The sequence below is a fragment of the Astatotilapia calliptera genome, chromosome 1 (genome assembly GCF_900246225.1).
Source record: "Astatotilapia calliptera chromosome 1, fAstCal1.2, whole genome shotgun sequence".
In the NCBI taxonomy this organism is placed as follows: domain Eukaryota; kingdom Metazoa; phylum Chordata; class Actinopteri; order Cichliformes; family Cichlidae; genus Astatotilapia; species Astatotilapia calliptera.
The window spans coordinates 17,611,253-17,636,709 of record NC_039302.1 but is presented as its reverse complement, the minus strand read 5'-3'; the positions used below and the strand labels follow the sequence as shown (position 1 = coordinate 17,636,709).

The window sequence follows — 25,457 nt, the reverse complement described above, 5'->3', positions numbered from 1 at the left end:
GAGTTACCTACTAAATGAGGAGACAAACACCACAGAGTAAAGAGGTCTTCTGCACTACTTATTCTTGTAAATTGTGAAAAAAAACTGCCATTATTTTCCTGTGTGATTTCTAACAAATAAAGGTGAAACACACAAGAATAAAAAGCACTCACACCGCTGTTAGCTGATGTTTGTATTTTGCTCCAGCACCTTAACGTGTGATTCCAACAAGTCGATCACCATCAGTGGCAGTAGTACCCAGTCTCATGCAATCAGGACAGCTGCTTGAGGTGACATCCTGCCGCCCCAGCAAATGAGGATACGGCCTAAGAAATGTGCCTCAAACAGCGCTAAGACGTGGATTTAAAAGCCGGGTCACGCTGGCCGTGTCGTGGCGGGCTTTGCTGCCCTGCGTGTGCATATAACTAAAGGCGGCTTTACAGTCAAGTCTCATCCGTTTGCTGCTACTGCTCACCTGTGTTTTGACGATGCCTTGCCAAGACCCACTGCATCGGTTCCGCTCTCTTTTCCATATCCTTGCGACTGTCGACCCGCCTCAGGCTCGTCGTCCCCGACACCGGTTGAAGGTTGGGGGCTGGATGAACACTCAAACGCCTCACCGATGGAATTAAAATAACCGTGCAGACGTCATTACAACAGAAGGATGAATGGACCCAGAGACATCAAAGACCGGGAGCTTCCTCGGTTACCTCCCGGCTGTCAGGCAATCCTGAGACGCACAGTCGAAGCTGTAATTAATCACACGGCCGTTTTGAAAGCGCTGGAAACTGGCGGCTCGGCTCTCCGCTTAATTGCAACACGTCGTCGGCTGTGGTGGTCGTTTTCACGTCCGAGCTCTGCATGACTATTTCGATCCATGAAAGAGAATTACAGTCCCCTGGGATTAGCGAACATATCGAGCCCTTCGGGTTTCACGTTGTTGTTTGTAGCTTGTGTGTGTATGTGCCAACAGCCGGACAACTCCCGAATCCCGACACGGACGGCAGCAGTTCCCGAGAATCTAGCCCATCCCCTAGGATATTTTCCCACCGAAAAACGCGTACGAATTGGCTATTCCCCTTCCGTGTTTGGCTGCGCAAACCCAGGGCAGCTTTATGTTTACGCACACCTGACTCGTCCCCCCCTTTTTTTTTTTAGTAAATGGCAGACCACAGACTCCGTGGAGGTGCTGTGGAGAAAGGGCGCCACCGGTGGTTTGTGAATTATCAGCAAACGTTTTCAAAGAGAGCGGTGCTTTTTTTTTTTCTTTTCTTTCAGAGGTTGCCGCTCCCCTTTGTGATGTCATCTAGAAAGACCCAGGGGGAGATCCGACAGTGATTTCTTTTTTCTTTTCTGTTTTGTTTTGTTCGCTCAGTTCATAGTTTGAGCAAGCTTTTCAGCTCTGCGCGCGATTCACAGCAAGAAACAACAGAAACGTCAACTTATTGAAGTGGGAACGGTTGTTCTGCGCATGCACGCTTTCTCACACTCGGTGACGACACTGGGATACATGGATAAACGCCGTTAATAATTTATTTTGCATGACATCATGACCCAATTCCCCCACCCATTTTTCCCCTCATATGACGTGCTCCTTGCAGATAATAAATCAAATCCATATTGTGTAAGAAGATCTGGATATGTAATAAAAAATTTCCTTTTGGGTTGTGCGCGTGTGTGTCGTCAGCTGGTACGGACCGGTAGCCTCTTAATTTGCAAGTTACTATCTTGAGATATCACTTTGGTCTTTGGATCGACATATAAATGGCGTCGGGGCTGCTGCACATCTTGCCGTGGTCTTGAAAAGAAGAAATAAATGCGAAAATCCTCGTGAGAACAAAGAGCCATTGCAGCCACAGGACTTCACTTTTACATGGAAAAGTGAACCAAGAGCTGAGCACTGGGACGTTTTTTTTAAACAAACATCTAAAAAAAAAGAAGCTTTTAGAAAAAAATTTTTTCTTTTTGTTTCAACTTCAAAATCTGTATCTGCGCACACACACACATGCAAACGTTTGTCCAGTGTTATGTAACTATGATGTAACCAAAAGAAATCAGATATTTAGAATATAAAATATATTTAGAATAAAGAATATGTTATACATTTTAATAAATGTATATTTATATAATTTATTTTATTATTGTAATTATTTGTTAATGTATTTATTGTTCATGTACCCAGTGACGCTAAAGCCTTGATTTTCCGCTTTAATTTGGAGGATGTTGCCTTTACGTTATGAATAGCGTCTCTAGCCTACGTCACTCTACTCTTACGTCTTATAGGTTGGGTAAAAGGTTAATAATTGATGGCCATACTGCAACGACATACCAATACACCCCCGAAATCCTGTAAGATTAAAGTCAGCTCCTTTTATCCACAGAAACTGTTTTATTTGCAGTTAGCTGTCTGATTATCGACAGATAATTAAAAAAAATGCTTCTAAACGAAAAAACAAGTTATTTTAATGTATTAGCCTGTATTTGACTAGTTTAATGATCACAGTAATATAAACTCGATAAATAATGAAGGAAATCCCATTTATTTAGCCGATAATAAGACAGCGGGTCTGTGCTTGCGCAATAATCTCAAAAAGACGTGATCCAGGAGTCGACTCCCCCTAATTTGAGCACCTGATGGTACGTCCCAGTTTCTCGTCCTCTCCCTCTCATTTTCCTGCCGTCTGCTTTCTGCGTCCTCCATCTCTCCGCTGTCTCCCACCTTCCTACGTTAAGGACATTCAACTTTTGCCGTGTTTTCTGTACCACCCGTTATCCCTGTAATATATATATATAGTGCTGCTGGATAGGTAGGTGAAAACTATATTTCCTCTATTAGATATTTCCTGTATAACAGGGGACTTTTTTGTTAAGCTGCGTCCAACATGCATTTTGTAATATTGAAGCTGAATAATGCGTTCTTTTAGTCTTGTCTTGTATTTATTCCTCTTCGTTTGTTCTAATTAGCATTTTCCCTGATTTCCTCTGTTGCAGTGACTGTACTCCTTATTTCTTTCCTCCATCTTGTCCTACATTTATAGCACAAATGACTCATGCGGGCTTTACAGAATAGAGAACAAGGAGGGGAAAAAAGATAAAATCTTCATGTTGCATTTCCACTATAGGCTCTTCTCACGGTCAAAGGAGTAAAGATTAAAGCCTTACATCAGCTCTGCAGATGCAATGCTTTCCTCCCCCCTTGCCTCCATTATAAAGCTAGAAGATTGTCCCATGAAAAACCTTAACATAGGACGCTTCTGTGGCTTCTTTTTCCTTCAGTGGGAGATCGTGTCACAGGAGATGTCACCAAAATAAACAATTTCGAGCCCCTATAAGCACCAGAGCATTCCTATCAATGTCATATTTCCAAGGTCACATTTAAGGCCCTATCGCCTCACGACTGCTTCACTGCTGTAAGGTGAATCCATGATTATCAGGTGGTCTTTCATATGCCAGTGGCTTTACACTCAACAGAGCATATGACATGATGTCTGAGCCCAGTTTAGAGGGATAATCTGGCAATGTCTGTTTGCTGTCTTTTTTTTTTTCCTCAGTGAAGCAGCACAGAGCTGACCTTATAAAGTATCCTGTGACCAGACCACACCTCTGTCTCAGAGCTGATGGAAGCCAAAGGCAAGCCTGGGACTTCAGCTCCAAAGGCAGCACCTAAAGTGGAGAAAAAGGAGCCGGCTGCCCCACGCAAGTCTGACCCTGCCCCTGCAGCTCCTGAGCCGGAGCATCGCCCTCCTGCGCAGGATGGAGCAGCGGAAACAGAGACAGCAGCAGCAGGTGACGAAGCTGCAGCCTCCGGCACAGACTCTCTGGAACACCTGAAGCCCTTTCTTATTGGTGGGGCCGTTATTGCTGCGGGAGCCATTTTGCTCGGAGTATTGCTACTGGCGAGGAGAAATTAAAACCAAATCATTATCTGAAGTTGGGGTATTTATTGGTTGATGACTTAGATGGTCGCTGCTGATTGGTTCACAGACTATCATGATAAAGATTGGGGACTTTTTCTTTTTGTTTTTTTTAGCCCTGCTTTCACTTGTAGTGAATCAACTCATTTGATTTCCGATCAAGGCTGTATATGGAGCATAATTACACATATTATATGCATGAATTTGCTACAATACTGCATCTGAAGTGTAATTATATAATTATAAAAAACACACTCAAAAAAACCTTACGCCGAGCTAAAAACCTGAACTCTTAAAGGTAGCTTATTCAGCTGCTTTGTCTGGTTTAATCTAATTTGAACAAATATTGACAAAAATGTTTAAATATTTGTACATTCTTGCACCAGAAATGAGCTTGGTTCACTTTGCTAAAAGAAACACGTGAAGCCTCAAATCATAATATTGAACCTTTGAAATATGAATAGCAGCTATCAGAGTTCTAGGTTTTTACTTTACTTTAAAATGAGACTGTTGGAAGAGAAGAGCAGAGAATAGCTGGGATTGTGCACTGTGGTGTTTTGAAGCTACTCTGGCTAAATCATTGATAGCCTAATGGAAGGTACTGAGTTCCTCTATTAGTATAGAGCGTATGAGACATCGAACTGGCGAACACAAGCAAGTACAACACAATAAAAATTCAGAGAGAACACATAAGTATGCAGGGGTCGAGGAATGGCACATGAAGGGTCGTTGGATGTAAAATATGTATACTGTGGACCAGAGTATAATAGTGCAGTTATTTATTATTGTAGAATAAGCAGATTTATTTTACTGTCAAATTATATCACAAATCAATAACCTTTCGTGTCTTACACAGCAGCCGCAGTCATGCTGTTTCAATCTGTTTACATCTTACAGTAGATGTTTAGCTGTAGCAGGCTGAACAGCCATTAGTGTTGTGTATCAGGTTAAAAGCCTGCTGCCAAAACATGATAGTTATTTCTGTCCTCCCTCTGCCCCTCTTATGTTTTCTAAACCTTGTCAACCTCATTTAGGAATTAGTAATGAGAGCATCCCGAATACTCTTATACAATGAAAGTGTGGTGTGCATGAACTATTGTTCTATAGTTGGATAGAACTGTAGTTTAATCAAAAGGGAAAAAAGCAGTCTCGGTTTTTGTTCCTGCACTCATTAACTTGTACAGCTGTACACATTATTTCCAACTCACATTGCAAAGCTCATGGGGGGGATTGTCCCCCGTTCCATAAGTAGATGCATAAGACAGTTCTAACACATATTTAACTTTAAGGATATGTATACATTTTACACATTACTGGCCATTAACATTGTGCTAACACTCAGCACTCATCACTACACTTAGCACCCCAAGCATGTCCAAAACATAGATGGCCTATGCCAACACTGAAACAAACTTCACCTTACATTGTACAATACAGTGTACCAAAAAAAAAAGAAGAAGAAGAAGAAAATTCCTATTTTCATAATCTCAACAGCGTATAAATGCAATAATTCAGATAGGACTCCTCATTTAGCACACGTGCGGTAGCAAGTTAAATTATATAAACATTGTCATAATGTGTGATGTTAGTGATGGAAATGATGGCGATGTTACATACGATGATAATGAGGGTGATGGTATGCTGTGGTATAGTATGGTGGCTGTAATGATAGTATTGATGGTTATGATATATTTTTTTATATATTTATAACATATTTACCTTATGCACCCTCCCCTTAGCTCCCAAACTTCTTAATGTGTAAAAAGAAAGTGAAACCCAACTTTATTAAAGGTAGTGAACCAACCCAAGTGAGTATGTCTTTAATCACAACTTCAGCTTTAAATGGGTTATAAATGATACCCAGTTTCATCTGAACTTTATATTTACATGTCTATTAAAAATCAACAACAACATTGTTTATTTATGATGACATAGTTGAACCTTTTCTACTTATGTATATGTATGTGTGTGTGTGTGTATATATATATATATATATATATATATATATATATATACATACATACACACACACACACACACACACACACACACACACACACACACACACACACACACTAACTTCTGGTTGACTTAATTTTACTTTCTGTATTCTGTGATTTGTGATATTTACTACTATAATTTATTATTTTTGTATTTTGTTATTATTTGAATTTTATTCAGTTATTTGTCACAACAAAGTTTATAGTTCACCATGAATGTATCAGACTGCATCAGGTGTCCAGGAACGTCTTTAATCACTCTTTTATTACCCCTTTTGAGGCACATTTCATGTAAAGTATTAGGGTGTATTGTTGGTGTCAGGGTGTATTGTTATGTAATTCATTTTTACTCCATAATCAATATCTGCTGGCCCACGGAAACCATTATTGTGGTCAGGTCTACTTTGCTCAACACGTCCTCCCAGAAGGATGTTTCGTTAATGTGACATAGGATGTAGTTATACCGCTGAGAAGTATTGTGTCTGTTTTTAAGGCATCTGCAGTTTGCTCTATAGTTAGTGTGACAGCTTGCTTTCTGCTGAGTCAACTTTATGGTCATTTTTAGAGCTGTACTTATGTGATGCCAATGCTATATGTGAGATTTTCATAGCTTGGCTGCTGCTTTTCTATCATTTTGCCAATGAACAATTTACATGTATTATTAATAATATGGAAGCTATAAGGGTACATAGAAACTGAATTCTCTCCTAATATCTCCATAGGTCTCTCTTATTAATGTGTGTGTACAAGATAATTTACTAGAAAAGTGATATGCATGTCTAATTTTATTCGTACAAAGATGCGTTATAATGAAAAGAAACACCTACTCAAGCTTTTCGTTTTACCTCTAAATGTCATAAAATTAAATTCACTCCGCTATTGCAGATGAACAAAGGATAACCATCAGCAGGGAGGCAACACATTTCCACACATGAAGTAAATTCTCTTATTTGCACAAGATATTTTCCACATCACTTGTTCATAGATATAAATATTAAGTCCATACAGTTTAGGCTTTTTTTTTTTAATTTATAACTTAGCGATAATTCTAAATGTAGTTAACCTTTACCCATGCTACATCTCTCCGAGAAGTTTTGTGAAATTTTTCTAGATTATTTTTTTCCCCCGGATCTTGATGAAAAACAGTGAGGCCGAAGTAGTCCTTTATTTTGAACGATTCTAACAGGAAGTCTTCTTGTTGTTGCGGTTGGAGAAAGCAAAGCTAGCAGTTACAACTTCTCCGGTGTTTGTTTCTCTCAGAAGACCATAACTTGTGTACTTTAGCGAACGATAGTGGCAACGGTGAGTAAATAAAACGTGACCTTTTGCTTTTTGTGGTAAACAACCAACACTGCGATTCGCAACATGTTAAAGCAGCTAAAGTTTTATGCTAAGCGCGTGGTTACGCATGCTGAAATGGCTAGCTAGGTGTTTTGTTCAATTAATTTGATAACTGCTCCTGAAAAAACACGCACAGATACAAAAAATATCAATAAACAACGCACAGGTAAACACCGTTTGGGTTTATCACCTTGCATAATTTATAGTTGTCTTAGCTACACACCAAAGCTACAGTATTAGCATAATAGTGACGCTAGCTAGCTCGGAATTAGCCGGGCACCTACTAATACTTTCAAGTTAAACTTATCGTCGTTTTTCGTAGATCTACGAAAACAAAATTGGGTCGTTAACATCACATACGTGTTTGATACGTAATTTTATTGGGTAAGTTGAGCACCAGGTCTCTATTCACAGGTGTCTAAACATGATCATCCCTGTACGGTGCTTCACGTGTGGCAAGATTGTTGGTAACAAATGGGAAGCATACCTTGGTCTTCTTCAAGCCGAGTACACAGAGGGGTAAGACTAATACATTCTGTTTTGTTCCACTGACATTGCCTCTTAAATTGTAAGTAACTGTTGTATTATGGCAACACAACTTAGTAGCAGTGCAATCGCTGCACATTGAACTTTTTTCGTTTGTAGAAGTTGAGTGGTTTGAAGTCAGCTTGAAAATTAGTTGATGGATTAAGTGAATCATAATTGCATGAGGCCATTTAGACCATTTTCCTCAGTGTGTTCAGTAATGTCCATGTACTTATTCATTCAGGATATCATGCATTAGCTCTGACATTACTTGTTCTTCTTCCTTCTCAAGTGACGCCCTGGATGCCCTGGGACTGAAGAGGTACTGCTGCAGGAGGATGCTTCTTTCTCACGTGGATCTTATTGAGAAATTGCTGAATTATGCGCCATTGGAGAAATGAAAACTAGAAGAACTGTTTGGACTTTGTGCAGGCTGAAGTTTTGAGCGTTTGTGTTATTAATGTGATGCATTTTTCTAAATAAAAGCTGTTGATGGCATTGCTACATGTGCTTATACCTTTGCTGTCTTGTGTAGTTGCAAAGCTTAGTCCCCACACTTGTTCTATGCATTAAAACCAAGCAGCATGATAAATCTTGTAGCGAGACTTTCAGTAGTTTTACATTTTAATGTGTTAACAGTGGTCCAAACAGAGGCAGTTTAAATGATTTTTGTGGTCCCCAGTAAGCAGATAAAACAACTTGGATTTATGTTTATGGATATTTTTTTGTACATTTAATACAAAAAGTGATAAATTTTACAGTTACATAAATTAGGGGGCGCTTCTGTGCATGCAAGCTTTGAAAGTTGATGTCCCAGCAACAATTCTACAGTCTTTATCTAAAATTACAGATCCTGGAGAACTTAAAAAAGAAAAGAAACTCAGTACCTTCAAAGAAAAAAAGTACACCTTGGACTTTAGAAGATGCATATCCGTAGTTTAATCTGGAATTCTTCTACTTTTGTCCCAAAAAAAAAAAAAGGCCTGTCTTTGCTCTGCTTCAGTCACAGGACTTCAGTCTAGGGATGGGAAAATAATACATTTTGAAATCCACAAATTTTACAAATCAGACCTACACTATACTAAACATAAAAGTAAATGTTTGTATGTTTTCAGAAATACATTTCCTAAATGGGTTCTGTCATTTTAGGATGCATCCTGTGGTGTTTCACACAGCAGTATTTGTGCTAATCCCTTACATATATCTTGACTAAAAGTTCTGCATTTGATCAAGTAAAATGTTTTCATTTTACTTGATCAAATATAGCTGTGCTCTGTCTGGTGCAGGCAGATTTAATAAATTGATCCACTGTAATATAGTAAATTTAGTGAGTTTCACTTTATGAACCATATACACATACATAATACAGTAAACTGCCAGAAGGATCCAGTCACCAATCCAAATATTTAAATTCAGATATTCAATCACTTCCATGACCATAGATGTATGAAATCAAGCACCTAGTCATGCAGACTGCTTCTACAAACATTTATGAAATGTAATGGAGCTCCTGCTCTCAGGACAACATACACTCAGGTAACACTTAACCATCTCTCTAAGTTCATATTAAACCATAAGGGACAGATGTGAACTTTACTGCTGAAGTTACCTCTTTTCATAGTACAGGCCTCAGATCTGATGAAAAGTACTATTAATATGAGAAGATATTAGCTATAAGAAGCTTTTATACATTTATAAACCAAAATGAAAAAACTGACACTAAATAATAAACTACTATTACATCACAGCACAAAGTGCTGCTAAATTCCTGAACAAATTGTTGAAGGTTGAAGGAAGTAAAGCACAGTTATTGTGCTCTACATGAATAAATCTGCATTATCAGGTTTACTGAACAAACTAAAAGATGTAAGTCTTATTTAAGTTTTTTGTACTTATTACTGTGTAATGAGAAACCTAACACGGATGACAGAACTTCTTGAGAGCAGGCGACTTGTGTTTTTTTTGTCACCATAAGAAAAACAAAAGGTGAAATAAAAAATGGCTCATTTGTTCAAGTAAGTTGTTCCAGTGAGTTAGCAATATCGGAATGCAACCTATGTGGAACACACCTGGGCTTTCCTTCCATCAGAGGTCAAAATGTCTACTGGAAAAATAGTAGATATTCCAAAAACGTGAAACTGATTGATGGTAAAATATAATTGTAGTGTACAAATTAATATTAGTGAAAAACTTACCTAATTAGTGGTACCTGTCTTTGTGATCTCTGTGTCTTTCCCGTTCCCGTGAATACGCCTTTTCCCTTTCTCCACTCCAGGAGTGCTCCAGGTGTCTTCGAGACATTCCTGCATCTTCACAGACAGAAGAATAGTCCCTATCACGCTCTCTGTCACGACTCCTGTCCCAGTCTCTATCGCGCTCTCTGCCACGACTCCGTTCCCGGTCTCTATTACGCTCTCGACTCCGTTCCAGGTCTCTTTCACGGTCTCGGTCACGGCTCCATTCCCTGTCTCTGTCCCGCTCTCGCTCTCTGTCCCGACTCCTGTCCCGGTCTCTTTTTCCAGAGCGACTTTGTTCACTGAAAAGAAATATGGTTTTGTAACAAAGTAAGAAATCTAATGCTAGGTCCAACCTCAGTATTAGTTCATATACATACATATATGGACAACAACGACAGCGTTTTGATAGGCAGTTATACAAACCTGTTGCCATAGTTGCCCTGGATAGAGACTAGACAATCCTTGAGTGATGTGACCAGCGTCTGGCATCGCTCATCTCCATACACTCTGGACTGCTTAATGATGGCAATGGCAGTTAATAGTGTTTCCATGGCCACCTGCAGGTCTCCTGATGTAGAAATTTGGGAGATATTAGAAGCATTTGTTTGTTTAGTAACGAAACACTTTAAAGTTCCTAGGGTTAGGTTTAATAAAAAGTTTTTGAAAATGGGCGACAGTTACTACAAAATTCATTAAAGATAGGAAAGTATCTCGGAACAGAAGCAGCAGGGAGGCTTGTTGAGTCAGAAGACATAAAGCCTGGCCTGAGGTGATGATTCACCTATGTGTATACAGAGACCCAGAGCACGCAGCCAAAAAAAGGCTGAGAGGGCTTTGGGATAAATCTCTGCATGTTGTTAAATGTGCCAGCCGAAGCTTCATCTTAAACTCCTCTCAAATCCCAAGTAGAAATAGTTAGAACTAAGAAAGGCTCTTATTTCACTCTGATAGAACTAGAGGAGGTAACAAAACGTTTGAAGAAAGTAGAAATTAAAAGTGTGCAAAGCTAGAAAAACATAACCAAAAACCTAAAGGTCCCAAAGACACAGATTGTGTTGTAAAAGCGCTGACAATCAAATCTGATTAAACCACAACCAAACAGTCATGTTTTTCTTATTTTGCCACAAATATGCTAAATGTACTAAATTCTTGAGTTACTCATTATTCTTTGTATCTTTCTTCAAAGGAGCCAGTCTTTCTTGTAATTTTTGCAACTGCAGTATTTTCAATAAACTGAACTGAAGTGGAGACCAAAAAAAAAAACAAAAAACTGGCAGGCCAAAATAATAATAAAAAAAAACTATCTATAAAAAGTCATGTCCTTAAAAATAGGAATAATCTACCAAAGAACTAGAACTGTTGCAGAGATCAGACTGATTAGCATTAAAACAGCATTTTCAGAGCCTTTCAAATAATGCATAAAGTCTGTAATGATTTATGTACACAATACGGTATTTATTTTTTATCACTAGTAAAAACATGTATTCCAATTATATCTAAGACAAAAATATACTATGATATGTGTGTGCTTCCTAATTCAAGTGCAAGTTGTGTGGAACAACTTTACATTTTGAGTGTTTCTCCAACTGTCTGTTAATCATTGATAATAAGCATAAAAAAACCCCTGTGTCCCATATGCATTTATACTTACCAGCTGTTGCACCACTCACAGCTTTTGTGATGGCACTGCTGGCAATGGTTCTGTTTCTATTCATAAGCTCCTCCAAATGTTGATCTGAACTTTTAGGTGTGTTTCTGTAAAATAGGCAGTTATTAGTAAAAGTAACTAATGTTTTAATGTTTTCTTTTTTGTAACTTCTAGTCCTAAGTAATCTCTATTCTCATTTATGCCTCTCTGTATCCTGCTCATTGGTTCACGTTCCACTGGAGGTTTAATATGATCTCTCTGTAAATGCCTTTAGTGTGTCAGTGGCTAAAAAAATTAAATAATGTGTTCTCACGTTTGTTGGCTGTAAGCTTTGCTGCTGTGCCCATCCTGTGCTGGGCTGAAGTATGTGGGATGCATACCAAGAGACGGGTGGCTTGGGACAGGGACTGGATGAGGAGGGAACAGCGGGGCTGCCATGAGCGGAGCGATTGTTTGTGGCATATGTGGAAACAGGGGAGGTGGATGACCAAAAGAAGGGCCGGGTAATGGAGGAAAGCTGTTAGCAAGTGGATGTGATGGAAAAAGTGGAGGTATAGCAGACGGGGCGGTCTTCTGTGCTAATAATACTGAGAGAATCTCATCTGACGAATCAGATTCCTTGGTTTCTTTGTTAGTTCGCAAGGGTACACCTGAAAAAAACAAAATACATCTCCATGAAAAATGTTATCCTGACATTTAGTAATACAAACTAAATATCAGGGTGTTGTGAGAGTCGTCTTCCCCTTACGTTTGTTTGCTTCCTCTTCAAAAAAAGCAAGGTTCTGACAAGTGGCATAGCGACAGTCTATCCTTTCCCCGTTGATTTTACACTGTGGTACTTTTTCCAACATTAGTTTTAGTGACTCGTCTGACGTTATCACCACTTCTGCAAAGCTGCATCACAGAGTAGGAGATAAAATTTAAAAGAAAAATACAAAAATGCTTTATTTTTTAAAGGTTTCTCTATATTTTACACAATACTCACCCTCTTGACACACCATTACTTCTGTCCTCAGCAAACTTGATGTCTGCGATGTTCTTCACACCCAACCCTTTGGCCATAGATGTTAGGTCATTCTCAGTTACCCACTGCAAGGATGAGAAGGTTTGTAAAAAAGAAAAAAAAACTGGTAGGGGGAAAGTCATTCAACTTTATGGTAAATGGTAAATGGCCTGCATTTGTATAGCGCTTTTCTAGTCCTTAAGGACCCCAAAGCGCTTTACACTACATTCAGTCATTCACCCATTCACACACTGGCGATAGCAAGTAGAGATGGCACGATACCACTTTTTTATGTCCGATACCGATACCGATATCACAAATTTGGATATCTGCCGATACCGATATGAATCCGATATAGTGTTTTTTAATCAACAAAACTGTTTTTTAAATATCTTGCTGCATTTTGTATAAGTTCATACTCAAGTTTAAAACAACAACTACACTAAAGCTATTCTGTTATACCTGTATGCAAAAAAAAATATTTCATAGTACAGCAATACTGATCAATCTAATAAACTTAAACCTACACCATCCTCCCTATTCTGGTATTTTAAAGAGTACTTAGCATAAATATTAAGCAACCTAACTAATAGGGTTCCAACTCCCAGCAACAACAAAAATAAAAAAATAAAAAAATAGGGAACCACCCCTCACGCTCCACCTCATGATGCTTAATCGCCGTAATCAACCTTAATTTGATGCAGTGTGAAAAAAAAATGCACAGAAATCAATTATTTTTCAAGAAATATTAAATAGATTCAACATCTTTCTTCAACAAAATTGCAGACTGCACAGATGGTACCTTCCCAAAGGAAAAAGTACTATAGCTTACTAGGGTATATATTAGACTTAATAGTTACTATATACAATAATGGACTTCTATTCATTTTGCATCAAATTAAAACTTTGGCTGTCAGATAATTATTTATTAAAAGCTAGACATTTTAAATGAGAATAAGAAAGAAAAGTATGTCTTTGTGCCCCCTTTTCCCTGTTAATGCCCTATCGGCCCCCCTGGCTAAACTTTGCTAGATCCGCCCCTGCACAGTTACCAGCCGTCAGCTACCTAGAAAAAGATCCTGGAGTAGAAAGTAATATTAAATACATTCTAACAACAGCTGATCAAGCTTAAACGTGCTGCTGTTGTTCAGCCGCTGGTTTCCTCTTTCTGGTGCAAAATGGGCCAAAAGCAAACAAGAGACACGGACTCGCGACAGAAAAGCCGATCAGCTGATCGTTAAGCAGTTTCATGATTGAAGTAGCAGCAAGAAGAGGCAGTCGCTCCATATATCGTTTGTTAAGCTTAACGCAGGAATGCTTTTCAAACATTCAGAGATGGACTTACACACTTGCTTTACTTCTCTCGGGATAACTTTGTCGGAGATGAAATGCCGGGTTGCTAGCGAAGCTCCAAATGCTATCCAGACCACCGACAGGTCCCGCATGCCACAGCCGCTCTATCACGTGATGCATACTGCTCCGACGTGCTAACCTGAGGTGAGTTACGGTGTGTTGCAAGTTTTGTGAGGTGCTTTCGTGATATTTAATGGATCGGATTACATTTTTTATTTTTCTCCGATATCCGATCCAGTAATTTAGGTCAGTATCGGACCGATACCGATACGTAATATCGGATCGGTCCATCTCTAATAGCAAGCTACATTGTAGCCACAGCTGCCCTGCGGCGCACTGACAGAGGCAAGGCTGCTGGACACAGGCGCCACCGGGCCCTCTGACCACCACCAGTAGGCAAACATGGGGTTAGTATCTTACCCAAGGATATTTGGCATGCAGCCAGGAGGCAGCCTGGGATCGAACCACCGACCTTCTGATTAGTGGCTGACCTGCTCTGCCACCTGAGCTACAGCCACCCCATATGCCACCCCTTTATAGGTATAACAGATCATCTACTGCAGCAGTCCCCAACCCCCGGGCCTCGGACCGGTACCGGTCCGTGAGTCGTTTGGTACCGGGCCGCGAGAGTTAAGGCTCAGGTGTGAAATGTATGTTTTTCAGGGTTTTTATCGGTTTTCAGCGTTATTTTGTTATCGTTTTTATCGTTTACTCGGGTTTTCCTTGGTCTTTTCACGTGTGTTATGAATAAATTTTCTTTTTTTCAGTACCGGTACAAGTTTTATTTTGTTGTATTTATCCGCGACACCTTAAAGGCCGGTCCATGAAAATATTGTCGGGCATAAACCGGTCCGTGGCGCAAAAAAGGTTGGGGACCGCTGATCTACTGTATCTATGTAGCCTTTGCTAGTTTCTCCAAATGTTTTAACACATTTGGAGAAGAACTGGAAAATTACTAAAGTAATGCTAACTGTGTAAACAAATGGCAAGCATGGTATAGTGTGCTATCTGTCTTGGCATTATATAAAGAATCTAAAATCAGATTATTATTTATTGTTTTCCAGTAATGTTTAAGTATTAACAGTGTTTCTAAAATGGATGAAAATGTATTGGCAATGCAAAACTCAACTCACCCATGGGAAATGCCCAACATATACAGAAAGTCTCCTTAGATAGTTTGCTCTTTTTGGAGTATTTGCTTCTGTTGATTTATCCTCTTCCTTAGCTGATGTCTCCTTACGTAAGGACTCCTTGGTAGCAACATTCTTGTCTTGGTTAACAGAACCGGTTAGAACGGCATCAAAAAGTTCATTTGCTTCTGCAATTCTATCCAAATCCTGTGAAGTATAGAAAAAGAATAATTACAGCAGTGGGCAAAAGTCTTGTCAATGCTGCATAGGATCACCTTTACTTTTCAACACACAAACTCTGTTAATTTTGTCTTTTAAAAAATATTTAACTAAAGAAATATACAACTAAAGCCCAAAGAAACTATTCCAAATCGGTTCTTTGTTAAATTTCATCCTTTTAGTTAAGTATTTTTCATGTCATAGGTGAGTTTTAAGTAGCTCAAAAACATACTAACATATATTCCAGTATTAGATAACGTAAAATTAAAAAAAATTAAAGGATGTGGCACCTTCCTTCTAGGAAGATATGTACCGCAGTTTTATTTTTGACCGATTGTTTCAGTAAACATTATGTTTGATCGTTTCATAAACTGACCCTTTTTTTTGCATTGATTTCAATGCCAGACTCACCTCGTCGTTTTGATTCAGGTCACTATATAGATCTATATCTTTGTCCTCGGTGCTTGGTCCAGCTGCATGTTCTCGTCCTGCAGCAGCCATCCCGTGGGCCGAAGATAATTAATTACTTGCAATCCAGCTAGTAATTGTTATTTGTTTTAAGTGCAGCTCGCACATGCACACCTTAGAAATTAACACAAAGGATGCACTTTTAGAATTCAGAAATTTCACTTTTCCTTATTTTGTTAGCTAACGTTAATGTTCCGCTGGACTTAAAATAAACATACTGTGGCTAAAACTGAGTGTGACAAACCGAAAATATAGTCTGCGGAAATAAATGATAAGAAAGCTGAATTATGATGAAAACTTTCACAAACATACAAGGTATTTCATAGCACGAGCTACCAGTTTACTTCTCATTCGTTCTCTGATCAGCTTAAGCTAATGTTGCTACTCTGGCAGTTGGTGCAGCTGACATAGTCACCGGCTGAAAACAACAATCGACTTTTAGTTCCTGTAGTCAAGTTGGTTTAGTTTTTGGTAAAGGGTCAAGCATGTATTTAGCTAATGCATTTGTTTTTGAGTACGAAAAATAAATAAATACACAGATTAACTATATAACCTCTAAAGGTCCAACTGTGACGCCAGCTACGTTTTCCTGCAGTTAAACAAAACCACGTGTGGGCTGTGTACAGCCCTCCCTCCGGTAGTTTCCTGTGACCGTACTTGTGTAATTTCTGTCAGACAGCAGAAAAACATTTCGACAGGGGAGACGGATACGTCAAATTTGTGGACCTTAAAAGAACCTGGGTTAAAATGCTCTCTTCTATTGTCGCGAAAAGGGTGAGCTAGCGAGTAATTCGTCATTTGTGTATTTGTTGCTTGAAATCCGAATCTGTGGCCGTCGTAACGTCAGAGCTCGCCGTCTAATTCTAAACATTTTTAGCGTTAGTACGTTTAATGTTCAATAACAGGACGCAGTAACAGACTTAATTGTATTAAACAAACGGTTCAGTATTTCGCGAGGATGTGGCATTATTATTGTCAGGGTTGATTTAGCTCTGGTGCAGAGAGGTTGTCCTCTTGGAGGACAGTTGTACAACAGTGCACCGAGTCTCAGATTATGCAATTACCCCCTGCTTTCTTTATTTTAGTTTAGCAGCAAATCTTTAGGACTCCAAGCCATCATAGTTATTATAATATTATTATAGATAGCTAAAAGCGAAAACTGAAACTGGGGAGAAAGAAACGTTTTAGATTATATGATTTGCATTGGTATATACTATACTATAAAGCCTTGAACCAACCCTCACTTCTTTCAAATTTGCTTCCATAGAGTTAAAGGGCCTTCAGGAATAGTTCTCCTAGCTTTTTGGAAGTCTTTCCATTTTTTAATTTTTTTTTTAACATTCCCCAGCCCCCCACCCCACTCATTTTCACTCCAGTCTTTTTACCTGTTTTGCTAAGCCGCTCAATACTTACTTACCATTCATTCAAGCATAAAATATACACCTGAAATGCGGGATGATCTTTGTTTTAGTCAGTTTGCTCGTATTTGTCAAAAGGCACGAGGAAGCATGGAACATGTTTATTGTGATGTGTCTACCTGTGAGTAAATGAAGGACATTGTTTGCATTATAATGTCTAACACTACATGTAAAAATATAAATAAAATGAATAATGAAACATTTGAAACAATAACACTTAAATTGGAAGACTGAAAGCCAATTTAAATTAAACAGAAAACACATTCTAGATCATAAAATGAGAAAATGGTAAATAAAGTTGGATGCTGATACCTGAACATAAATTGAAAAATACTTAAGAATATTTAGTCTCAGCATGACTCACAATTATCAGTGATGCAATGTCAGCTGAAAAATGCGAACAGCAGAACACAGTCTCTAAATTGTTCCTCATGCAACTTATTAAGCTGTAATGGCAGTTTAACATGTAGATCCAATGCCTGTATTAGCTTTTAGATAATAATTGCTACCACAATCTTGCCCAAATACAATGTTTGTTAGTAACTAGAATAATCGGATGTACTGACTCAGCATGTTCAGAAGACACAGTGGATTATTTTACCTATCACATGTGTCTTTTAATGTGTGCTTGTCCCATCAGCTGGTAACCGGGATGTGTCAGGCTGCTTGGAGACCAGCAATCACAGGGCTGGTGTCATCTCGTGGTTACCGCGGGGACTCTCCCGAAGACACAAAGGTTGACCTGATTGAGATCCCTTTGCCCCCTTGGAAGGAAAATCCAAGCGAGCCCATCGACATCAAGAGACGCCGCCTTCTCTACGAAAGCCGCAAGAGGGGCATGTTGGAGAACTGCATATTGCTAAGGTTGCTGAATTGTACTGATTTTGTCCGTGACCTGCGTTGTTCATTCATCCATCTCAGCTTTAGAGGATGTGTTTACATCCAGTATTTTTTTAAGCACGGTTTTAAGTTTGCCTACCATCGATCTTTGCTCCTTCCTTAATCAAATCCAGTGTAAATGCGATCAGTGACAATAATTCATATCACTGATTTTTAAATACATTCTTGAGAACATTTGAGTTTAAAATGAGGCTTTGGTGCAGTCTCATAGTAAAAATTTCATTGTATATGTGAGAATAATATTTTAAGCATTTTCAATCATTAGAGCTGTTTTTTAAGTTTTTGTTTATCATTGTGAAGGATTTTTTTCTCAGAAAACAGGAAGGAAGCTTCAGATCCTGATAAATTTTCTGTCTTGTAGCCTTTTTGCAAAGCGATACCTGAACACAATGACTGAGAACCAGCTAAAGCAGTATGACAGGCTGATTAATGAACCAAGTAACGACTGGGACATCTACTATTGGGCAACAGGTGAGAGCCAAGTAGTGTTTTTCTTTTTAATTTTGCAGACTCATTTTCATGTTTTGTCTCTGTTCTAGCTCTTAGTTGTTTTGGAAGTGATTTTAATTTTTTAATGCTTTGCAAATGTCTTCCCAAAACTCAGCTCTCTTCATTAAGTCCTCCAACACCTCCCTACAGCTGCTCTTACAACCCATGACAATGTTGGGAATGCTGCTACAACATGAAAAAAAAAAAGACTGTCTTTACAAACTCACCTTCAGTTAGCTCCCTCCACATGTATTTTTAAAACCAAATAGCACTTCTGTTGATAGTTGTAATTAGCTATTCTTCTATGACCCCAAATCCAAAAATGCTGGAACGCTGTGTGAAATATAAAGTTCAAACAGATTTCAAATCTCATTACTCCACGTTTTATTCAGAGTAGACCATAGAAAACATTTCAAATGTTTAAACTCTGAAGAAGAACATAAATACAGCTATTTTGAATTTGATTCAGCAGCAACATTTTTTTTCTCTTCTTTGAAGAACGTTGGGGAACTTTCAGGACTGGAATCTTGTCCCATTCTTGTCTTATTTAGGATTTAGATGTTTTACAGTCCTGGCTCTTTTTTGTTATATTTTACATTTCACGATGCTCTAAGGACCTGGGCTCTTCTGCTACAAAGCCATGATGGAGATGATGAAATATTCCAAGTCTTAGGAATTTTACGTTGAGGAACATTATTCGGAAAGTGTTCCACAGTTTAGTGCGGATTCAGGAACCTCTGCTCATCATCTGCCTCTCTAAGATGCTCTTTTTATACTCAATCATGCTACTGACCTGTTGCCAGTCAGAATCAGAATACTTTAATAATCCCTAAGGAAATTATGTGGGTTACAGTCCCTCCAAGACGATAACACTAACAGACTGAACTAATTAAATTATGCAGTATATTACAAAGTTAATAAAATATAAGAGAAAGGTCTAACATCTATACAAATAGCTCAATTTAAATATCAAGAATATTAATTTAACTAAATAGCTGCAAAATGAGGATAAATAAAATGGTAAAAAAAAAAATAGAATAGTGGCAACTGTAGTAAAATGTTATTATTATTATTGATTTTTCTTTTATTGTTACTTATTATTATGTTGCAGGATGTTTGAGTTCAGATGAGCAATGAATGAGACTGTATAAAAAGTGCTACACAGATAAATAAACTTGCACATTAAAGCACTAAAGTTAGCAGAAGATGGAAGTTTGGGGCCAGACATTACTCAGTTACAGATATCTAAAAAGCCTTTGACTTGTTTTCAGCAACAAAGAAAACAGCAAAAGTCAATTTGTTTTCACCTTCTAACAACAAAATGTGTAAAACTCCAGTGGCTATGATTATTTATTATTATTTTGGTTTGTTTTAACTGACAGATAAGAAATAATAAATTGTATTTGGAATAATAGATGATGATGATGCTGTTGTTATAACAGTGCTTATAAATGAACTACACTTCACTTACTGTTTTTAAGCTTTATCCTTGGAACTCATTTACTTTTCCTGGATAACTTGGCTTTTTACTCTTGTAATTTACTCTAATTTGTTCCGGTCATTTGCCTTTTTGTGTGTGAAAACAGCTGAAAACAAAATCACTGTGAGAACAGCCTGAGCATACCAAACTGGCAGCATCTCTAGACAAATAAACTGTTGCAGGAATTCTGACAGGACTGGGACAAATAATTACAAAGCTGTTACTAAGTGATTAATTGAAATGCCCCTTTTTTTTTTTTTTTTACATTTAGAAATTAATCAACAGAATTTTCAAAGTGACATAGATGTACTATTGGGATGAAGAGGGAATGATCTTATTTCAGTTGATGCATATTGTGCATCTTCTTATTATCACTGAGGCAAAATATGTTCCATCAGCCTACATCCGTTTCAATTTTATGCTCCTATATTGTTCTAAAATCGACTGAGGTGATTCTTTATTTTATGCTCTTTGCATCCTGGTCTTTTTATACTTACAGAGGCTCAGCCCACCCCTGACGTCTACCAAGGAGAGGTCATGGATATGCTGAAGGAGTTCACAAAAAACCGCAATCATGAACAGAGGCTGGACGCGCCCAGCTTGGAGTACTTGGAGAAAGAAAACCAGTGAGGTCTTTGGCCTGCAAGGCCTTTTACAGAGACTCATTAAATGAGGGTTTCGGAGTGAATGTGAGTGTAATAAATCTTTACAGAAATGCTTCAGAAGTTGAAACTTGCTCTGAATATATTGTATTATAAATGTGTGATTCAGTGATGTATATTCAAATTCCTAGGTTTGCTAGAGGCTTACTGAAGAAGCCACCTTTGACTAATGGCTGCAAGATGATTTGGAAATCAATTTTACTGTGCCTATTATTGACATTGTGGGTTATTTAATAAATGTTAATGCTTGTCTCTTTGCATTGCTGTGTCATTCATGACTGTGATTGTGCCTATAATGCCACGGTATTGGATCACGTGACTGCAGGAAGCCATGACTGACAATATAGACACTATTGTTACATAAGGAAGGTTGTGCAGCCTGCAGTGTGGGTTTACAGACACCAGAGGGAAGCAGATCCCTTCAGTTTCAGTGTCAAATTCAAGCTCCGGCTGATTTCAGTGTGGCGAATGGCTCGCCTGAAACCACACATATCTCACATACCTTATTTTTAATGCAGGATGCAATGTGAAAATATAAGCTATCTAAATAAATTACAATTAAATTTAAGCTGTGTATTTTTAAGCCTTTATTTACAGTAAAAATACTTTCTGTCAAGCTGAGTTTTGCAATCAAACCACATATATTATTGGTTAAAACCAAAAAAAGGTTGGGTTTTTTTTGTCTCCCCTTCTAGTAGATATGCATGTATTGACTAAGGGGAACATTTTTTTTTTTGTCCAGTTATGTGTCATGTCTGTCCAGTGGAACCTTGTACTGAGTGCAGGAGGGAAATGCCCTCTGGCCAGGAGATGTGCACAGACTCTAAACAGATGACAAGCCCTCCTGTGTACGTCCATCGAATATTAATGCACACATGACTTGCAGCCAAGGTGTTACACAAACAAGGCAGACATGAGACTGAGGCAAATATATTCTCCTTTAATAAGGGAGAATATGTTGAGGAAGAATGACCTTCACTTGTTACATTGTCAGCTTTTCCTAAAATAGACCGAGATGATGTCAGAAGGGTTCCCCTCTGTGTGGTTTTTTTCCGTTTCACTGCCATCTGTCTCAGAGCTTACCTTTATTGCGAATGGAAATTAACCAATACTTCAACCATGAAGTTTATTTCTTTTATCCATTTCAGAGGAAAGCTAAACTAGTATGCTACATACACTTTTTGCAGTGGGTGTAAAGGCGATCAAGTGTTCACTCACCGAAAAGGTTGTGTTTGAACCTTCTGATTGGCTGAGGTTTGTATGTGCAGAATTATTTGCATGTTCTCCTTGTGCTTTTAAGGCTTTCTGTGCACATTTCAAAAACATCCATGTTAGATTTACCAGTTATTATGTTTACTCTGAAGTGATCAATTCATGGTGCACCCTGACTCTTGCCTTGGGTAAGCATGGGTATCTATTTAACCAACGACATGGACAGATATATATATATATATATATATATATATATATATATATATATATATATATATATATATATATATATATATATATAGAAATAAAGACTTTTTGGGTTCTTTTTGTTCTTTTCTTAGTTTAATGCTTGTCAAAAAATGTTAAATTATGTAAGAACATGGAAAAAAGTCCAAAGACAAGGAAAAAAGTTTATAGCAGTAACTAGATCCACCGTGACTGGCTCTAACAATAAAAGACAGCCTACACGTGATTACTCAATCTAATAGCAATTTCAATGTGATTGATAATATAACGTAATAATATGAATGACACTGGGGTCTTTTTCTTATAAAACAGCTCCTTTTACATTCATTATTAAAGTTTATTATGCACCTAATACATGTGCATTAAATACTATACTTAAGAAACCATTAAAATCATTTTACATTGTCACTTACACATAAATGACCTCAATATTTTTATCACCATTGCAGCCGAGAGACCTGAATGTGATCCACTGTTGGTGTCACAATTCCTTGCCTTAAAAGAAAGAATAACACCTTAAGATCCCCCATGCAGGGGAAGCACAATTCAGGTCTTTATTGCTTTGAGGCTTGTTTAGAGTGTATATTCATCAGTTGCCCACACACACACCCACTGTGTCTATCTGTAGCCCGCCGCTCCTGTCATCCTCCACTGCTGCTTCCCGTGTCGTGACAGCTCTCTGTTTTATCCTCAGCACTGCCGTCACCCTCTGCTCCCCTGGAATTTCAATCTCATGTGCTTTTGTTTCCTTATTCCACCAGCACCACCTGCAGCAGCACCCCTAGTGCGCCTCTTGTCTTCCAATGCCTGCTGGAGAGCTGTGCGCATAAGAAAAGTGTCGAGCGAGGAGGCATGCCCGGTTTTATTCTGAAGACGGAAGTGTTAGATAAGTTGGTAAATTGAACACCCTCTGTCATCATTACATGCATGCACACTTGCAGTGAGACAGTTTAGTGTGTAGGAGGCAGAGCAGGCAATTTGCTTAATTCTAGAGATCAGTGCCGATTCTAAAGATCCATGTTAATTACCCTTAAAACCAAGCCTCTTTTTTGTTGTTGTTGTTGTTTGCCTGAGCTGAAGGATTCATTGGATGAATTAACTGAAATTTTATCTGCTGATATGTGTATTTGGAATTAAGCTTCTACACAGAGGTGGATGGAATCAACACCCAAAACTCTTTAGACATCTTTGGACGAAAACTGCACATTAAGAGCTCTTTGCAAACAGACCTCTGTTACGTTAGATAGCATTTTGATGTTGGTTGGGTAGCCAACCAGCCACATTGTTTGTGTTATTTTACTGACATAGATAATCATATTGCAAACCTTTAGGTTGGTCTTGCATAGAACAATTTAATTTATGGTACTCCCCTTCAAGCTAGAGCTACATGCGTATTATTTTCATACATAATGTTCTTCAGACCAGCTACTTTTTTTCTCAAACTTGAAGTACATAAAACAGACAATACTTCTGTAATTTTGATTAAATTGGATTATGAATGCATTCCATTTTCTTAACTGGTTATTCAGCTTAGAGTCACTGAGGAGCACACAAGGCAGCACACAATCACGTGGCAAATGTCATTTTTTGTAACAAATTTGTCACATGGTTCAATAAATTCTCCATTTTCAAAAAGTTAAATCTTTCTGGCAATGAGTTCATTTTCAGGCTTTATGGGGTTAATTGACTTTGAAACATGGTACCGTTTTTGGTGCTGGACGGGCTAGTCTGAGCATTTCATAGACTGCTGATCTCCTGGGATTTTCCCACACCAACGTCTCTGGAGGTTTACAGCGGATGGTCTAAAAACATTTTGAAAAATATTCAGAAAGCCGAAGATCTCTGAATAAAAAAGGCCTTGTTGATGCCAGAGGTCAGAGGAGAATGGACATACTGCTTAGAAGGCAACAGTAGCTCAAAAAAGCACTCATTAAAACCAGTGTATGCAGAAGAGCATCTCTGAATGCACATGTTGAACCTTGAAGCAGATTGGCTACAGCAGGTGTAATTCCTGCCTGCTAAGAACAGGAATCTCAGGCTACAAGTCAGATGGGCTCATCAAAACTGTACAACAGAAGGTTGGAAAAATGTTGCCTGGCCTTTTGAGTCTTGATTTCTGCTCTGATATTCAGATGGGTCAGCATATGGCAACAACATAAAGGCATTTTCTTGGCACCAACACCATAGCCTAGAAGAGTTGCTGAGCATATCCATTCCATTATATCCACACTGTATCCATCTTCTGACGGATGCTGCCAGCAGGATAACACATCACAACACTAAGCTTAAAACATCTCAAATTTGTTTCTTGAACATGACTTAAATGGCTTCGACAATAACCAGATCACCATCAATAGAGCGTCTTTGGGATGTGGTGGAACTGGAGACCCACATCATGGATGTGCAGCCAACATATCTGCAGCAACTGTGTAATGTTATCATGCCAACATGGACCAAAATTTTTAAGTAATGTTCACAGCGCCTTGTTCAATCTATGCCACAAAGACAAGGCAGTTATAAAAGCTAAGGTCCAACACACTACTGGCAAGAAGTGGCCATGGATCTCAGGGGTCTAGCCCCACCTAAAAGAGTGACTACACCCCCTCAGCTGCATTTTACTGATGCACTTCAACTATAAGTTACACTAATTCATACAATTTGGTAATGAAAACCTGAAATATCACAGATAAGTTACTGTAATGTGAGCACAGTAGTTCTGCATGAGTTGAGGTAATCAGCACGACTCTGAGGAGGACACTGAGCAGATATTGAGAACTAGTTTCAAAGCACGACTCTACTGAAAAACTGCGAAACAAATGTAAATGTGTTGATGACACTGTGCGCTCACAATCATCCGTCCTACTGTGTGGAGAAAAAGTCTCTATTGTTTGTCTCCCCCTTTGCCTCTGCAATCTAAGATAGATATTTTTGCACTTTTAGAGTTGTGGCTAAATGTCTCCATGACTGTACTATCATATATAGCTGTCCTGAGCCAAATGCCTCCCCCAGTGTCAAAGTTGGTTGCCCATCCAGCACGTATGGTCTGCTCCTGACCCTGGTAGCCAGTAATCAAAAACTTAAAATAAAGACTGAATTAACTATTACTGTGAAATACACGTGTGAGTTAAAGTAATATAAATAAAAGAAAATATGAAAAATTCATACAATACCAGACCAGAAGTATCTTTGTTTTATATATACATTTATATCATTATATACACTGTACAGATTTC

General features: G+C 38.4%; 4 protein-coding genes and 1 long non-coding RNA gene across 8 annotated transcripts in view; 3 read left to right on the top strand and 2 right to left on the bottom strand.

The window, feature by feature from the left end:
• Positions 1 to 1,923, bottom strand: part of dagla (diacylglycerol lipase, alpha) — a 43,025-nt gene extending 41,102 nt beyond the window's left edge. For both annotated transcript variants that reach the window (XM_026167057.1, XM_026167066.1), the window contains exon 1: positions 455 to 1,923. The gene's annotated coding sequence lies outside the window, so the exon portion shown is untranslated. The remainder of the gene's footprint in view (positions 1 to 454) is intronic.
• A 238-nt stretch (positions 1,924 to 2,161) lies between these two features.
• LOC113022057 (uncharacterized) lies at positions 2,162 to 5,696 on the top strand. Its single transcript, XR_003272397.1, has 2 exons — positions 2,162 to 2,786; positions 3,531 to 5,696. It is a non-coding gene; the product is annotated as an uncharacterized LOC113022057 (long non-coding RNA).
• Positions 5,697 to 7,042: 1,346 nt separating this feature from the next.
• On the top strand, positions 7,043 to 8,273 carry polr2l (RNA polymerase II, I and III subunit L). The gene is made up of 3 exons (XM_026167035.1): positions 7,043 to 7,195; positions 7,649 to 7,753; positions 8,052 to 8,273. Exons 2-3 carry the CDS (start codon positions 7,659 to 7,661, stop codon positions 8,158 to 8,160), a joined length of 204 nt encoding a protein of 67 aa, XP_026022820.1. The 5' UTR covers positions 7,043 to 7,195; positions 7,649 to 7,658; the 3' UTR covers positions 8,161 to 8,273.
• A 97-nt stretch (positions 8,274 to 8,370) lies between these two features.
• On the bottom strand, positions 8,371 to 16,432 carry LOC113022029 (cleavage and polyadenylation specificity factor subunit 7). Of its 2 annotated transcripts, none has more exons than XM_026167007.1 (10): positions 16,371 to 16,432; positions 15,761 to 15,931; positions 15,134 to 15,337; positions 12,630 to 12,733; positions 12,393 to 12,538; positions 11,958 to 12,294; positions 11,648 to 11,751; positions 10,420 to 10,564; positions 9,955 to 10,295; positions 8,371 to 8,777 (listed from the first exon to the last, which is right to left on the bottom strand). In XM_026167007.1, the coding sequence occupies exons 2-9, from the start codon at positions 15,848 to 15,850 to the stop codon at positions 9,959 to 9,961; spliced, it is 1,467 nt and encodes a 488-aa protein (XP_026022792.1). In that variant the 5' UTR covers positions 15,851 to 15,931; positions 16,371 to 16,432; the 3' UTR covers positions 8,371 to 8,777; positions 9,955 to 9,958. The 2 variants fall into 2 exon arrangements, with proteins under 2 accessions (XP_026022792.1, XP_026022783.1); XM_026166998.1 differs by lacking the exon at positions 16,371 to 16,432 and adding an exon at positions 16,130 to 16,338.
• A 27-nt stretch (positions 16,433 to 16,459) lies between these two features.
• On the top strand, positions 16,460 to 21,026 carry sdhaf2 (succinate dehydrogenase complex assembly factor 2). 2 transcript variants are annotated; one of them, XR_003272394.1, is made up of 5 exons: positions 16,460 to 16,591; positions 17,876 to 18,099; positions 18,497 to 18,606; positions 20,604 to 20,793; positions 20,898 to 21,026. XR_003272394.1 is itself a non-coding variant. In XM_026167020.1 (4 exons), the coding sequence occupies exons 1-4, from the start codon at positions 16,565 to 16,567 to the stop codon at positions 20,732 to 20,734; spliced, it is 492 nt and encodes a 163-aa protein (XP_026022805.1). In that variant the 5' UTR covers positions 16,460 to 16,564; the 3' UTR covers positions 20,735 to 21,026. The 2 variants fall into 2 exon arrangements, 1 of the variants encoding a protein (XP_026022805.1); XM_026167020.1 differs by having other exon boundaries at positions 20,604 to 21,026.
• The last annotated feature ends 4,431 nt before the right edge of the window (positions 21,027 to 25,457 follow it).

Coding starts and splice junctions, on each gene's coding strand:
- LOC113022029 (XM_026167007.1), bottom strand. CDS start 15,850: ATGGCTGCTGCAGGACGAGAACATGCAGCTGGACCAAGCACCGAGGAC. Junction 12,539..12,629: donor AGTAATGGTGTGTCAAGAGG/GTGAGTATTGTG, acceptor TCTGTGATGCAG/CTTTGCAGAAGTGGTGATAA. Junction 11,752..11,957: donor AAAGCTTACAGCCAACAAAC/GTGAGAACACAT, acceptor CCTATTTTACAG/AAACACACCTAAAAGTTCAG.
- sdhaf2 (XM_026167020.1), top strand. CDS start 16,565: ATGCTCTCTTCTATTGTCGCGAAAAGG. Junction 16,592..17,875: donor CTTCTATTGTCGCGAAAAGG/GTGAGCTAGCGA, acceptor TTGTCCCATCAG/CTGGTAACCGGGATGTGTCA. Junction 18,100..18,496: donor GAGAACTGCATATTGCTAAG/GTTGCTGAATTG, acceptor TCTGTCTTGTAG/CCTTTTTGCAAAGCGATACC.
- polr2l (XM_026167035.1), top strand. CDS start 7,659: ATGATCATCCCTGTACGGTGCTTCACGTGTGGCAAGATTGTTGGTAAC. Junction 7,754..8,051: donor CAAGCCGAGTACACAGAGGG/GTAAGACTAATA, acceptor TTCCTTCTCAAG/TGACGCCCTGGATGCCCTGG.